Source organism: Neoarius graeffei, chromosome 16 (genome assembly GCF_027579695.1).
Source record: "Neoarius graeffei isolate fNeoGra1 chromosome 16, fNeoGra1.pri, whole genome shotgun sequence".
Lineage (NCBI taxonomy): Eukaryota > Metazoa > Chordata > Actinopteri > Siluriformes > Ariidae > Neoarius > Neoarius graeffei.
Genome location: NC_083584.1, coordinates 3710216 through 3726278, shown reverse-complemented (window position 1 = coordinate 3726278; position 16063 = coordinate 3710216). Strand labels below are relative to the sequence as shown.

Below are 16063 nucleotides of genomic sequence, written 5' to 3'. Positions count from 1 at the left end.
TTCGTTACAGTGTTGTAGTAAATTTCACAGTGAGTTCAGACACATCGCAGTCGGATCAAGTCCCGTTTTGTGCTGCAGCTTCTCACATACGTCCATCTGACCCAAAGACTCTGTGACAAATCATCAGTGTGCAGTGAACAGAAACAATCTTCCTCCTCAGGACACTGATGATGAAGCTAAAACCTCTGCTTCAGTCTCACTATTAGAGAATGGGTCTTACTGAGGAGCAGGTCATGTGACTCTCAGAGAGATGATCTTACCACAGTGTCTCCAGTTTACAGTGAGGATTCTCCAGTCCAGCACAGAGACGCTTCACTCCTGATTCTCCCAGATTATTACGGGACAGATCCAGGTCTCTCAGGTGTGAGGGGTTTGATCTCAGAGCTGAACTCACAGCAGCACAGCCTTCATCTGAGACACCACACCGCCCCAACCTGCAGAGACACAATGACACACACTTCATCAACAGATTTAATACTGACTTTAAAGATGAGTGTAGTGGTCTAACAAAGTCAAAACACTTTGGATGCTGTTTAGTTGCTACGCGCTTATCTCCAGAGGTGGACAGTAATGAAGTGCATTTACTTGAGTTCTGTACTGAAGTCCACTTTTTGAGTATCTGTAATTTACTTAAGTATTTTTTTTGGAAACTTATGACTAACTTCACTACATTTGAAAGACAAATATCGTACTTTTTACTCCACTACATTTCTATCAGGGTCCTCGCTACTCGTTACAATGAAGCGGCTTTGAAAGTGGATGTTTTTTTCATTTCTTTTCTAAAACGTGATTGTTTATTCGCAGGTGACACTGAGACAGTCTATCAGTAATCACGAGGGTCACGTCACAGTCGTAGACTGGATAAAATCAAGATCAATGGTTTCTCCACAGCATTATTTGAACACGATCAGTTGATGGCAGAATGGAAGGAGGCGGTTCTTCTGGGGAATGAACGCACCCATGGCCATACCGAGAAAACATCTTTCAGTTTCCTGAAAGGAATAAAGAGTTGTTTCGTTTTAAATGTTTGCTTTGTTTACCTAAAACGAACCACATCACGGCCTACAAAAACTCGCCGTCTGACCTGCGGAAGCATATTGAGGTCTGTAAGCGGTTTATTCCAAGAGAAAGCTAGCAATGAAGTTGTCTGTGCTTTTAGAGCTAGCGATAATGTTGCAACAGCTGTGCAGTCTGGTTAGTCAAATGACTTTCTATGGATTTTCCCGCCAAGTTGCCGTAGCCTTAGTCTGGCTAACGCAACTTCAAAGCTCTGTGAGCATTGGTCTGGCAAAGATATTAAGCCCAACCGTTTCCCAAAGCGCGTGGTTGACCCGCCTCCCTGAAATGCCTCAGTTTGCTACTGGTCGAAGCCAGAAAAGGCTGTGACGAAGCTTAAACCAATCACATCACTCTTTCCTCTGACGTATGTGACGCGACGGAAACTGCTTGAGTAACAGGGCTGCTCTTTGCTCCGTTTTCAATGAGAACTTCCCGTTGAATCCTTTCAATACAGCATCTACCGCTGTGTCAAAGGCTTGCCGCTGCTCCATGTTCGTAATGTTTCTAGTGAATGAAGCGCTTGTGGCATAGATTCTGTAAACAATCTATGGCTTCCGGTCGCAGTTCTACTACGTCACTGCCTTGAACACGCCTCTACCCAGGGCCGTTGGAGATGCTCAAAGTTGATTGGCTCCCGATTTTTCGGGAGCTTGGAAGAGCTGGAGATAGCTTGCCTTGCCTAAGTTCGCAACAGCCCCCCGTGTTGCGTCACACTTAGGATGGGCGGGCCCAGGCTACCGTAGCCTTGTCCATGGCTAACGATAACAAATAGCTAGTTAACTTGGACACTATTAGTTAGCATGTAAAAACAGAGTTATGCTAACATGAATAACGTTAACTTATCTGAAGTCCTTTCAGAAATATGTTTTAGCATAATCTTGCCAAATAAACAGCATGTAGAAATATCTCTTTTCTAGTAACATTCGCGACCCAATATGATTTCGAGTTTGAAAAGCGTTTGCTAGCATGTCAGGTGGAGCGTCACTGACTAGCTAGCTTAACGTTAAACCACCATGATGCACAGCATGTGTTCATTTTGTGAATTCACAAAATAATCCAGTCGGTCGCTTCAGAGGCATGAGGTATTATCAGCGCTGTGACAATAATACAACAGTGCGTTGACAGAAAACGTACTTTTAATACTTCAGTATTTTTAAAAGCAAGTACTTCACTACTTTAACTTAAGTAAAAGTTTGACTGGAGAACTTTCACTTGTATCGGAGTCACATTTGACCAGTGGGATCTGTACTTTGACTCAAGTAATGAAGTCGGGTTCTTTGTCCACCTCTGGAAATTAGTAATAATTCAAGACCACTTTAGGATCTTAGTGAAAGAACTACGGAGGAAAACTGCATGGGTTTAATACTGCTTGTTCACTGGGCTGCTTCTGTTACACAGATCTGGCAACCCTGTTCATCGCAGATAGACAGACTGAAAGAAAACTCACTAACACAAACTTTCAACTGTCAGAATATCAACAAGTCAACAAAAGAATAGTTGAGAGTTCTAGATCTTTCCATCTTGCATGAAATGCCGAGCTACATGTATCGATCAGAGGTTTAACCTGAGCTGCCAAATAATATTCTTTAAAATGAGGTAATGCTGTCCCCCCTCCCCCCCTTTGGAAGTTGTAGTGTTTTAAATTTGACCCTGGGTTTCTGACCCTGCCATATGAATCTGGAGATGATTTTATTCAGTTCTGAAAACCATTTGAAGGAAATTTCTACAGGAAGTGCTTGAAATAAAAAGAGATATCTTGGAAGTATATTCATTTTTACACTGTCTATTCTATGGCTACATCCACACGACAACGAGATTTTTTTTTTTAAATATCGCGTCCACATGGGCAACGGATCAGTAAAATCTCAGGTACATATGGCAACGCAACGCTTGCTGAAAACGATGCAATACAATGCCACACCTCTACGTGCGCTGTAAGACGGTCCCATCGGAGACACCAGAACAATAGAAGTACGACGCCTGGTGGCCCGTTGCTGGGATACGTCAGAGTGTCCGCCATATTGGATGTGGCAAATCTTCCACGTAAACCAATGCAAGTAAATGGACTGAACTTCATAAAGCCCCTTTCTACAATAATGTTTAACTCGATGCCTTTTATTCACCCATTAACACACACACGTATATATTTGGGAAACAAACAGGCATCAAAACAACACATATAACTAAATTTCCTCAACATGCAGCAGGCCTATACCAGAATCAAGCTATGGGAAACTTTTTTTTTTTTAATTCCGCTGCTACTATCGTAGGCTACTAACGATATCTACACATCAAGGCATGTTTTGGAGCTCAGCGGGGATCGTGTAGAATAATGTGCTGTGCTTATGCTGCTGAAGCCGTGCCGTGCCGTCTCCGCATCACTTGCATTAAATGTCGTGCAGATAGGCTATAAAATGTCTCCAAAAACAATTTTTGCAATATACAGTGCTATATGGAAAAAAAAAATTCAATTAAACCATATTACAATGGGATTGCTCCATGTGATTGCTTCACAGTCTGACATGCTTCCAATCTCTTCTATTTTTGAGTGTGCCATCACCATCTGACAGCTGGTGGTGAAATTGGTTGGGTGGGCTATGAAATAAATTATAAATTTATTTATAAATTGTTTGGAGACAGGTTTCACCGAGCGGCTATTATGCGCGAGACTTCATATTAGCCACAAAGTCAGAAAAATCTGTTTGTAAAATTACGTTATAATGACCAAATACAATGAAAAGTATTTTTCCAGTCTCATCTGTGAAAGGTAATCCCATGTGATCTCGTTTGGATGGTAAACCTGTTGGTACAGTTAAACACAGCATATGAATGAGGCATCTTTATTCTCCGCTTTGACCCATCCAATATGGCGGCGAGGATGACGTATGATCTACGCGGAAGGCGGCGTCTATGTTTATATGTCTATGCCCGGCGTGAAGCACTCACAGTCATGTGGTTGTGACATCATCATAAACAAATCCGTTCTACTCATCCAGATGACTTCGCAACGGCGCCGTTGCCAGATCTTTCCACTCTGGAACCCGTTCTCAAAAGATTTTGTTTTGGGGCACCCAAAACGCCGGTGCCGTGTGGACGCCAGGCCGAAACGATAAACATTTTTATCAGATTCACCTGAATCCGTTGCCGTGTGGACAGGGCTTATGACTGAGGCTGAGGAAAAAGATCGAGTTCCACTTTTGTACGTCTTCTTTCATTTTTGTTCAAAGAGGCTCAGAATTTATCTTTGTTATTGATGTGATTTCTTTTGGTATATTTATATATCCCTAAGTGTTTTAACGAGTTCTGGTCCCAATTAAGATGATATTTCTCTTTAAGGTGTTTAGGAGGTATGGATTTAAAAGTCAGAATCTGAGGTTTTTGTATGTTCAATTTATATCCTGCAAACTCGACAAATCTTTCTAAAAGGTCCATTAATTTGACAAATGAACTAGATGGGCTCGTTAAACATATCAAAACACCATCAGCATATAGCGCCACCTTGTGATCATCCCCCTTAATGGTTACGCCTTTGATATCTTCTGTCTGTCTCAGCCACTGTGCTAAAGGCTCTATAGAAAGTGCAGAAAGTAAAGGGGAGAGTGGACAGCCCCGTCTCGCTCCACGCTGTAGTATAATAGTGTCTGAGAGAGAACCGGTTATTTTTATCCGGGCTGATGGTTTGTCATAAAGTGTACACACACCCTGAATGAAATTTTCATGGATGCCAAATCTTTTAAGGGCCTTATATAGGAAAATGCAGCTGACTGAGTCGAAGGCTTTCTCTGCGTCCGAGCTAATTCTGAGGGCTTCGAGATGATTTTGTTGGATGTAATGCAGTATGTGCAGGGACCGCCTGATGTTATCCTGAGCTTGTCTTTGCGAGACAAACCCAGTCTGGTCATTATGTATAATCCGAGGGAGGATTTTTTCCAGCCTTTTGGCCAGGATGGCTGTATATCATTTATAATCAACGTTTAACACCGAAATGGGTCGAAACGATGCACATTCTAATTTATCCTTTCCCTCTTTAGGGAGAACAGAAATGACCGCCTCCTTCAGGAGGCATTTTTAAATCCACTAAAGTTGAATTGCAAGCCCGAAGAAGACTTGGCATTAATTCGATTCGTAGGGCTTTATACCGCTCTGAAGGGAGACCGTCAGGACCTGGGGATTTGTTTGCTTTCAATCTGGAGATGGCGCTGTGAAGTTCTGCCTCAGTTATTGCTGCTGTTAAGATCCGATTGTGTTCCTCTGAAGCTGCAGGTAGATTAAGAGAGTTGAGAAATTCACCAATCTGCTGTTCTCCTGCTAATTCAGGCTGTGTATGTAACGATTGATAGCAGTCTTTAAAGATGTTTTGGATTACACTTGGACTGTATTGTATATTTTTAGAATTTGGATCTCTTATTTTGTAGATTGTGTTATCCACTTGTTGTTTTGTAGCTTTCTTGCCAGGAGTTTTGCTGATTTTGAGCCGGATTCATGATATTTGTGTTTCGTAAATGCCATCTTTTTTCAATGTCTTGTGTATACAACATGCTGATTTCATTCCGAACTTTCTTTAGTCGTATCAACAGGCTTGGGTTTGGTAGCAGTTTATGTTGTCTCAAGATCTTTTAATTCTTTATTAAGGTCCATTAGCCGTGATCGTCTTGCTTTTTTTTCATGAGCGCAGAAGGATATAATTTTACCTCTAACTACCGTCTTCGGGGTATCCCATACTATACTCAGGTCGACTTCCCCTCTATCATTTTCTTCCAGAAACACTTTCATTTCTTTTCTCCTTTGGGATGTAAATTTTGGGTTGTTTAGAATACTGGTGTTTAGTCTCCACTGTGATCTTCCGAGGTCCCGATCACGGGGGAGGTCAAGCACGTCTTTCAATAAGTTGTCAAGAAAACCAGCCATATCGCTGCCCTCTTTATTCTCCGGTATCCCATAGATCCTTACGTTATCTCTCTGCGCTCAACCCTCCTGGTCAATTAGCTTAGCCTCCAGATTAGCTTGGCGCTGTGCTAGCATCTTAATTAACGTTGATGCTGCCTGAAGTACCATCTCGGTTTCTTCGATTCTCTCCTCCGCTTCATCTAGTCTGTCGTTTGCTCTCTAACTCTTTTTTAATGTCTGATAGCTGTGGCCAGTCGTCTCTTCTGAACTCCCGTATTTCTTTGAGGATACGTTGCAGGCTAGCTTCAGAGCCATCATCACCATGTCGGTCCAGTCCGAGGGGGTTTTGGCTTCGGCTATCTCGTCTTATTTCAGACTCTCTTTCCATCCAGGGATCCCAGCAGTAATTGAAAAAAGTAGAGGAATGTAAGAAACTATCAGCAGGGGTCAAGGGGGCTGCAAGCCCCCTGAAGCTGTTGAGATTTTAACATTTAAAGATGCTATAGAACACATTTTTTACATAGATTTAACATAGAAAAGCAACAGAATTTAACAATAATGTGTATCTATTTGATGCCATATTTTATAATCAATGACATAAGTGGCAAAAAAAAATTGTTATTTATAAAAATTAGATGAAAATGTAGCTTTGAAAAATATACTTCTAACCTGGACACTGTTCAGCTATCTCTTTTATGGAGGATATCTTTTTTCCACGACATATTCAGGGCTGTGAAATTGTAAATAAGAAATCCGAGGAAAAGGGGGGTCTGGGGGGCACAGCCCCCCAGCATAAGCCATTTTAGGTGTTATATGGTGTATTCTGAGCATTTCCTGCAAGTAAAAAATTGATCTCAACAAGTAAATATTTGACTAGTCTTGGTCTTCATTTTGCCATATAAAATACCTATCAACAGTTTTCTCTTTTAAAATGAAAGATCCATGTAAAATACCTTGAAATATCTAATAAGTGCCTATGTATTTTATCTCTTAATCAAAATAAAAGTAAAAAAAAAAGTGTAAATAACAATTTAAAGAAATGTTAATAAAAGAAAACTTTGATAGGCCTTTCAAAATGACTTTGTGAAAAATCATGCTCAATATTTAAGTGAGAGATACCTGTTGTCTTCCAAATTACACTTAATTCTTGTATTATGTCCTGGCTTTTTCCAAGAATCTGTCACAATGTCTCTTGTCTACAGAGCAAAAGTTTAAAAAAAAACTAATGTTTCTTATCTAATATATTATTTACATCTTTTCTTTTACTTCTGGCTCCTTCTATTCCTCTTTGCATCACTCCCAGCTATTTCTTTCAATTCATCTTTCAGTAAGGCTATTAGTTATTAGTTCTATAGCATTTGCATTCCTCTATTAAAGCTATTTACAAAATGTTCATAGTCTGTCAAACAGCATCTAATGAAAGTCTTTTAATTTTCTTTTCTTTAACACCATCTCTTTCAGTTTTGCAAACTTGTTCTTTTTCATCTTTTCCTTCAGTCTGTCTGTGTGTTCTTTTCTAGCCCTCTTTGCATCTCTCTCAAACACCTCCTTAGCTTTCCTTTTTGATGGCATCTTAACTATGTCTGATCTTACACCCTGTAAGTACAAAATTCACGTACGCGGTGCCAGGTCACGCAATAGCTATTTTTAGCTCTGTCATGCACTCCTCAGCAGTGTTGCCAGATACTGCTGACATTTTCCAGCCCAAAATATGTTCAAAACCCACCAAAATGCACTTGAAACCGCTCAACTAGGCGGAAACCGCCCAATCTGGCAACACTGCTCCTGAGTCGCAGTCAAGACGTGTTCCACGCTCAGCTGGCATAAAACTCCGCGAGTCCGGCTGGATTGAGCCGCCGGTCTCGTGCAAGGCGATTAAAACCGACTAGACCCCCCCAATGATTTTTAATGCAAAAATAGATGTTTTGTGAAGATGATTTTTTCGTGACAGAATCCGCGGAAATTTCACAGCCCTGCATATTGAATTAAGTTCAACGCATTAGAAACAAAAGCACAAACGGAGTTAAAACACATTTTCTAGCAAATGGGCGCAGCCATATTGTTTTCTCGTTCTATCGCGTACAGTCTCGCGGTATTTACATCAATTTAACTTCCGAGTGTTCCCGAATGTCAACGAGAACAAACGAAGCTGACAAAAACATCGCTAAACAAGCAAACCAAATCAGAACGTATTCTGCTGGTCATTTTACTTAAACATATTTTTAACGGATATACAAGAGATTTAAAAAAAAAAAAAAAACACCACCACTTTGGCTAGAAAAATAGCGGAATTCCGCTAAATAGCGGACGTCTGGGATCCCTGTCCATCGTATTTGTAGTTGTCCTACTTCTAGCTGTAACCCCTCTCTCCATCGTGAAGCAAAACACGCATTTGAGTTGATCAAGTAGAGTTTTGGGGGGTTATTTCAAAAACCGTCAGGGAGCTCGTAAACTACACTGCCATCTTCTCTATGGCGGAACTGGAACCCTCAGGTGCAGTTTGTGGGATTCGTTACAGTGTTGTAGTAAATTTCACAGTGAGTTCAGACACATCGCAGTCGGATCAAGTCCCGTTTTGTGCTGCAGCTTCTCACATACGTCCATCTGACCCAAAGACTCTGTGACAAATCATCAGTGTGCAGTGAACAGAAACAATCTTCCTCCTCAGGACACTGATGATGAAGCTAAAACCTCTGCTTCAGTCTCACTATTAGAGAATGGGTCTTACTGAGGAGCAGGTCATGTGACTCTCAGAGAGATGATCTTACCTCAGTTTCTCCAGTTTACAGTGAGGATTCTCCAGTACAGCACAGAGACGCTTCACTCCTGAGTCTCTGAGTTTATTATAGGACAGATCCAGGTGTCTCAGGTGTGAGGGGTTTGATCTCAGAGCTGAACTCAGAGCAGCACAGCCTTCATCTGAGACACCACACCGCACCAACCTGCAGAGACACAATGACACACACTTCAACAGATTTAATACTGACTTTAAAGATGATGTGTCTGATGATGGACTGTCTCCCTTCTCTTGTCCAATCACAAGATATTATTAACTCTGACCAATTATTAAAGCTATTTTTGATTATTCTTGACATCGAGTCTACAAGAGGTGTAAAGGTTTTACTGGTTTAAGGAAAAAAAGAAAAAAGAAACCTGACTCATCTGTGTTTAACAGGGTTTTCATTAGTAACCGATTGCCGATCGAAATCATCGGTTGTAATGACGTCTGAATCGGTTGTTTTTTGGCCAAATGCAATTTTCCCGTAATTGTTCAAACTTTCTCATCGGACTTACTTGATAAGGAACGCTGTTACCTGCGCGCCGTTTGGTTGCTGAGGCTGTGTACATGTGACTAGATAAAAGGTGGGAACCGATTGGCTAATCCTTCTTATATCGTCCAATCATTTAGCGCGTATTAAACTATAGCATATCACATGGTTCCCACATGGTAAGATGGCGACCCTATCCTGTATGGTATAGCATGATAGCGACCACGAAAAAATGAAAGCGAACGCTGTTCAATTTCGGCTTCGCAGAAAAAACTGGTAAATCTCGCGGAAAATGCCCAGCAGTGTTCTCCACGGGCGCTTTTAAAGTGGCACGCTGCCCTTCCCTTGGCCAAAAAAACCCCTGTGACTTCATCAGTATTCACCAAATAAATCATAAAGTTCTCTTTTAAGTTCGTTTCTTAAGACACGTATTTTTAAGTATGTTACCTCGCTTGTTGACAGTTTCGGCGAACACTTCCGCCTTCTTCAAAACAGTCACCAGATGTCGAGTGGTGACGTGCCTTATCAGCTGATGTTACTCTATGGAGGCGTGAACGTCCCGCCCAATTTGACAGGTAGTCCACGCCTCCTGCTGTCAGGTCGCTGCCCCAGGACTGCGCTCCAGGTATGTGACAGCGCGTACGCTCCCTCATCCCGGTTCATGGTCCTCTGTGTCCGCTTACGTATCTCCACTGCCTCCAAAATCCAACGCTGATATCTATTCTCTTCAGCGCGAATGACTCTGGCCTCTTCCCAATTCATTATATGATTATGCCGTTTGCAGTGGTCTGAAATGGCTGATTTTAAGTTTTCTTGGCTTGCTTTTTCTTTTTCGGATCTTGTGAGTCTTTTTGTTGTTTCTTTTTCACATTCTATTTGGTGTTCTTTCCTGCGAGTGTGGAAGCATCTGCCCGTTTCACCAATATAGACTTTATTACATGAACGGCAAGGGATTTCATATATGATATTGCATTTATTGTCCAGTTGTATTTTATCTTTGGGGTGAACTAGCAGCTGTCGGAGGTTCTTGTATGGTTTGACCGGGGTGTTGATGTGGTATTTCCTCATGGATCGTTGGATGCGTTCTGTGACTCCTTTTATGTATGGTAATGTGACAAAGCCCCGGTTTGTTTTTTCTGTGTTTTTTCTTGTCTGTTTGTTTCTTTCCTTTTTTTGTGTCTGTGATTTTCCTTTTCGAATTGCCCACGGTGGATATTGGCAGTTTTTTAATGCCTGTTGGATGTGTTGTTCCTCCTCCTGTCTGTCTTTCTCCTCCGTGATGTTCTGTGTTCGGTCGTATAGTGTTCTGATTACTGACATTTTGTATGCGATGGGATGTTCAGATGTCCAGAGAAGATATTGGTCGGTGTGTGTAGGTTTTCTGTATGTTGTAATTCTGATGCTCCCTTCTTCTGTGTGGTGTATTTTTAGGTCCAGAAATGCTATTGTCTTGTCCGTTTCCTCTTCGTGTGTGAATTTGATGTTGCCTGTCTTGTCTATGGAGTTTAAATGATCCGTGAGTTGTTGTGTGTGGCCTGTTTTGGTTATTTCAAGAATGTCATCAACGTATCTTTTCCAGAAGATAGGTTTGCAGTCATCCGGTGCTGTTCCTATGGCTCGGGTTTCCAGATCCTCCATAAAAAAGTTGCATAGAGTGGCAGATAGCGGGTCCCCCATTGCAAATCCCTCTTTTTGTCTGTAGATTGTACCTCTGTATTGGAAATATGTGGAAGTGGAAATGAAATGTAATAGTTTTGTTATGTCCTGTACTGTAAGTTTTGTACGTTTTTTCAGGGTTCTGTCTGCTTTTAACCGGTTTTCTACTATGTTGAGAGTGTTTGTGACCGGTGTTTTTGTAAAGAGGGATATGACGTCATGTGATACAAAGATTTCATCCTTTTTTATCTTGATTTCCTTTAGTTCTTTCGCAAGTTGTTTTGAGTTTTTGCAGTGGTATTCCGTGAGTCCGAGGAGTGGTTTAATTATGTCTGCCAGCGTCTTGGAAAGGTTGTAAGTAACTGATCCTATGCTGTCTACTATGGGTCTTGGTGCTCCGGGTTTATGAATTTTCGGTGTGCCGTATATCCGGGGGGTGATGTCTGCTGTGGGGATGAGGTGGTTGTATGTTTGTTTATCAATTTTGTTGTCATCCAGTAACGGTTTGAGTAATAGTTTTAGTCTTTTTTTCTTTTCCTCCGTCGGGTCTTTTTTGAGTATTTCATATGTGTTTGGGTCCGTGAGCATTTCATTCATTTGTTTTTCATATTGATTAGTGTCCATGATAACCGTGGTCCTCCCTTTATCAGCCGGTAGTATTGTTATTTTCTTGTTCTTTGCGAGTGTTCTGATGGCTTCCATTTCCTGTTTAGTTGTGTTTCTGGGTGGCGGTTTAGCTGAGGTGAGGATGCCTGCTATTTCGTTCCTTAATGCGGCTTTCTGTCCTTGGTCCTGTAACATGTTGCATGCTAGTTCCGTAGCCAGTATGAATTCTTCATTTGGGATTTTATTTGGTGTGATGGCATAGTTTAGTCCCCGTGAGAGTATAGTGCGTCCTGCTGTTGTTAGTGTGTGTTTAGACAGGTTGCAAATCCATTTTTCATTTATTTGTTTGTCCTTGCATTTATTTTGTTTCTTTTTGATAAGCCTATTTAGTTTTTAAATATGGCGTGTTTTTGTTTTTGAGAATTCTTGTTCTTGTATTATATTCAGATGTTCTTCCATACTTTTTTCCATGTCACTGCTGAGTTTGAACCGGAGTTTGAAATCTTGTGTTCTTTGTGTTATTTCTGTATTTAAATTGTTGATTTTGTTTGTCGTGCATCTAATTCTTTCTCTTACCAGAGTCATTCGCGCTCTTTCGATGGTCCTTTCCGCGTTTTTTGTTGGTATCGGATTTTTTATGTAGAGGCTTGCTGGAATGACGCCTTCGTCCCGGCAGCGGAGATTGAAGCGGAGATGGTTTCTTTGTCGCGCCAGTTTTTTCTTTAGTTTTTCCAGGCAGCGTACCTCTTTGGCACAATCTTCTCCATAACTTATTTTTAATATGTAGTAAAAATTCATTATGTCTGATAATTATAACTATTCTTTTAAGTTCGTTTCTTAAGACACGTATTTTTAAGTATGTTACCTCGCTTGTTGACAGTTTCGGCGAACACTTCCGCCTTCTATACCTGGAGCGCCGTCCTGGGGCAGCGACCTGACAGCAGGAGGCGTGGACTACCTGTCAAATTGGGCGGGACGTTCACACCTCCATAGAGTAACATCAGCTAATAAGGCACGTCACCACTCGACATCTGGTGACTGTTTTGAAGAAGGCGGAAGTGTTCGCCGAAACTGTCAACAAGCGAGGTAACATACTTAAAAATACGTGTCTTAAGAAACGAACTTAAAAGAATAGTTATAATTATCAGACATAATGAATTTTTACTACATAAATCATAAAGTATTTGCTTTATTATAAATTTGAAACTATTTAACACGCAGAAGACCATTAAACGAATGCATATGGGGCGACCTGAAGTGGCCAAAATAACGAGCCAGCAGCTAAATAACTCTGCAGGTGTTTGTAGCGTTATTGTGCAACGGGTACGCTTATCTATAGTCCCTACACCATTACAGTAATCATATAACAGCACACACACACACACACACACACACACACACACTAGTTAAGTTCAGGTCTTTTATTTTACGGATCTGTGATCGTGTAGGCGAGAGCTGCATTTTCCCGTTGCTTCAGTGTTTGTTTACTGCAGGACTTCCGGGTTCCTGGGTCAAAGGACCCGAACTACGGAGGCCGGGTGGCTTTGTAGTGCCAGTCTCGGGCACGCGCACCAGCTCGTGCATGGATTGGAGTGGTTTCACCCAATCAACATTAATTATGTGTATTGTAAAAAATATATGCATTTATTGTAATTGGGTATTTTGTTTATGCATGGAAGTTCATTTATTTTTCTCACACAGAAAAAATATATATCATTAATTCAGGGATCGCAACAGGCGCATCAGTCTCAACTGAAATGTCAAATGAGACTCACATTGACAATAAAGATATGTACAGTAAGAATGCGTTAATTTTCTGTAAAATGATTTTAACAATGATTTAGCATTTCCTATCCATTTATTGGCCAGTTTCACTGTCAAAAAAGCCCAAAGTCTGTCACCTTCAGGGGGATTTTGTCCCCCTGGGGCCCCGCCCCCTCCTTTTATTTTTGAAAAGTGGAGAACCCTGCCCAGTTTACATTTAAAAAAAAAGTTATTGCTATTTTGCATGTTTGTCGTGATGCATTCAATTTCTTTATTCTGCAAGCGTTGGTGTTGTTCTGATTTCCCAAATCTTGATTGGGTTTTGTGGCATACGAACTGTAATCGCCACGAGACCCAGGAATGACTTGAATTTCTATTTCAGATGGACCATGGAGACCTAACGACTGGCTGTTAGAAATTGCAAAATTCGTTTTCGGCTCTGGGCTCCGCCCCCCTGGTCCTCCCACCAGGGCAACATTTCATCTGTTTTCCATACTAATGAAAACCCTGCTTTAACTGTATTTTTATCCCCACGTATCAAATTCTCAGTGTGGTTAATTAGTGCTTTAATGCAGAAGTGATGAGTTTAATGAGGAATATATTTGTTCTGCATGTTGGACTGTTACAGTCAAATTCAACTGAAAATCAATAATGTACACAAAGAGATGATCTTACCCCAGTCTCTCCACTTTACAGTGAGGATTCTCCAGTCCAGCGCAGAGACGCTTCACTCCTGAGTCTTCTAGTTTATTCCCAGACAGATTCAGTGTCCTCACAGTCAGATGCAGTTCTCTCAGATTGGAGGTTTCTGAGTTGAGCGCTGAGACCAGAGCTTTAGCGATGCTCCCTTCAATTCCATCACAACTGATACTGAAGGAAATAAAATAAAACATAATAAACTCACCCAAATGATCAAAGTCAGGTTGAGATGAAGCAGGCAGAGTTAGAGGCAGAGTCATATTTATCTGAACAGCTCAGACATTGGATTTGTTCTCTAATTAGTGAGCTACTGAAATGATCACCAGCCCCGTGCTGAAGGGGTTTTATGGAGCGACTCATGATGAGCTCGTTGGATAACAGTGTGTGTGTGTGTGTGTTGCCAGGTGCTCCTTATTTGTTCCTGGTGCCAGTGATTTACAGACTGGACATGTTCTTCCCCTTACACTCTGTGTGTTGTGTCTCCCAGTCTGACTTTCCCTGTGTGTGGGGGGTAAAGACCTCTCCCAAAAAAGGACACTGAAGTTTGAGACACAGCTTTTTGTTTCAGAGACAAATAAACACACCAAAGAGCGACAGCATGAAAAAGAATAAAAGCTGTGAGAAGGTCCACACAACAAAAAAGTTACAATTTATAAACACTGTCAGGACATTACAACAACAGAATAATTAGCGCGGAATCAATTTACATTAGGCCAAGCAAAAAATAATAAATTGTGTTTTCTGTCACAGGGGCGGCACGGTGGTGTAGTGGTTAGCACTCTCGCCTCACAGCAAGAAGGTCCGGGTTCGAGCCCCGGGGCCGGCGAGGGCCTTTCTGTGTGGAGTTTGCATGTTCTCCCCGTGTCTGCGTGAGTTTCCTCCGGGTGCTCCGGTTTCCCCCACAGTCCAAAGACATGCAGGTTAGGTTAACTGGTGACTCTAAATTGAGCGTAGGTGTGAATGTGAGTGTGAATGGTTGTCTGTGTCTATGTGTCAGCCCTGTGATGACCTGGCGACTTGTCCAGGGTGAACCCCGCCTTTCGCCCGTAGTCAGCTGGGATAGGCTCCAGCTCGCCCGCGACCCTGTACAGGACAAGTGGTTACGGATAATGGATGGATGGATAATGGAATGGTTTTCTGTCACAACCTCAAATAATTCAGGGTACGATGGTCAGATTTTTTTCCTTTTCTTTCAGAACCGTATTAAATTGGTACGTACAAACAATTTGGTGACTAAATAATCAAACTGAATTATGATGGAAATTTATTATAATTATATGCATGATTGCAGGATTTCGTGAAAATAAAAATAATACTTTTTGAGGTGTTTTTCTTCTTTGTTCATACACCACCGCCCAATGTTTAATCCCACAAACGCAACATCAACACTTCATAATGTTCTGCTTTATCAGTTCCACAATGAATGCATGAGCATGAAGATGTGTTGATAACAGTAGCTGCCGTAAGACAGATTGGAGTTGACAGATTGTGGGCTGTCGTAAAGTTGTTGTCGTAACTTAAGCATGCACGAGTAAAGCGACACTGGCTGTTAACTGATTGTACAGTTTAATGTCAGTTTCGGGTCTCGTTTTAAAATGACATGGAAGAGATTCATTTTAATATTCATTAAAATAACGTTTTTGTCACATCCGTCCCCCAGCCACGAACTATCACTGGCGCCCACGTGCAGTCGCACTCTCAACGAGCAGCGCGTGACTCAAGGACCAATTACAGGCTGAACACAAACAGACTTCGTGAAGTCACCGCTCAGTGCACTCATGTCTGACCTTCTCGAGCCGTTCTTTGTGTTATTACTCCGGTTTTTGTCTCGGCCTCGACTCGCCTGTCCAGGGCCGTTTACAGCTTTGGCTGGGCCCGGGACAAAATAATCTGAGTGGGCCCCCCCACACACACACACATATGCGCGCACGCACATCGCCACACAGCAACCACCCACACCCAGCCCCTCTTTTCACAGTCTCCATTCACTCCAACCCTTAAATAACAGGTATTCCAAGCCCATTATAACAGTCAACCATTTTATTTCAACATATTTACAGTTTGAACATTTCCTTAGTCTGCAACTATTCAGGTGCGAAATGCAATGCGCCGGACTTTTGCTG

The 16063-nt window shown here is 41.7% G+C and overlaps 1 protein-coding gene across 22 annotated transcripts in view; it reads right to left on the bottom strand.

Annotated features, from left to right (window-relative positions):
- The window catches only part of LOC132900331 (NACHT, LRR and PYD domains-containing protein 12-like), a 664923-nt gene that overhangs the window by 625747 nt on the left and 23113 nt on the right, over positions 1-16063 (bottom strand). For 3 of the 22 annotated variants that reach the window (XM_060942350.1, XM_060942341.1, XM_060942359.1), the window contains 3 exons: positions 13917-14111; positions 8715-8888; positions 261-434 (listed from right to left, as the gene is read on the bottom strand). The exons of 18 other annotated variants lie outside the window; for them this stretch is intronic. In XM_060942350.1, the coding sequence (XP_060798333.1) occupies positions 261-434; positions 8715-8888; positions 13917-14111 (543 nt within the window). The remainder of the gene's footprint in view (positions 1-260; positions 435-8714; positions 8889-13916; positions 14112-16063) is intronic. One more of the 22 variants, XM_060942358.1, reaches the window with a different exon arrangement.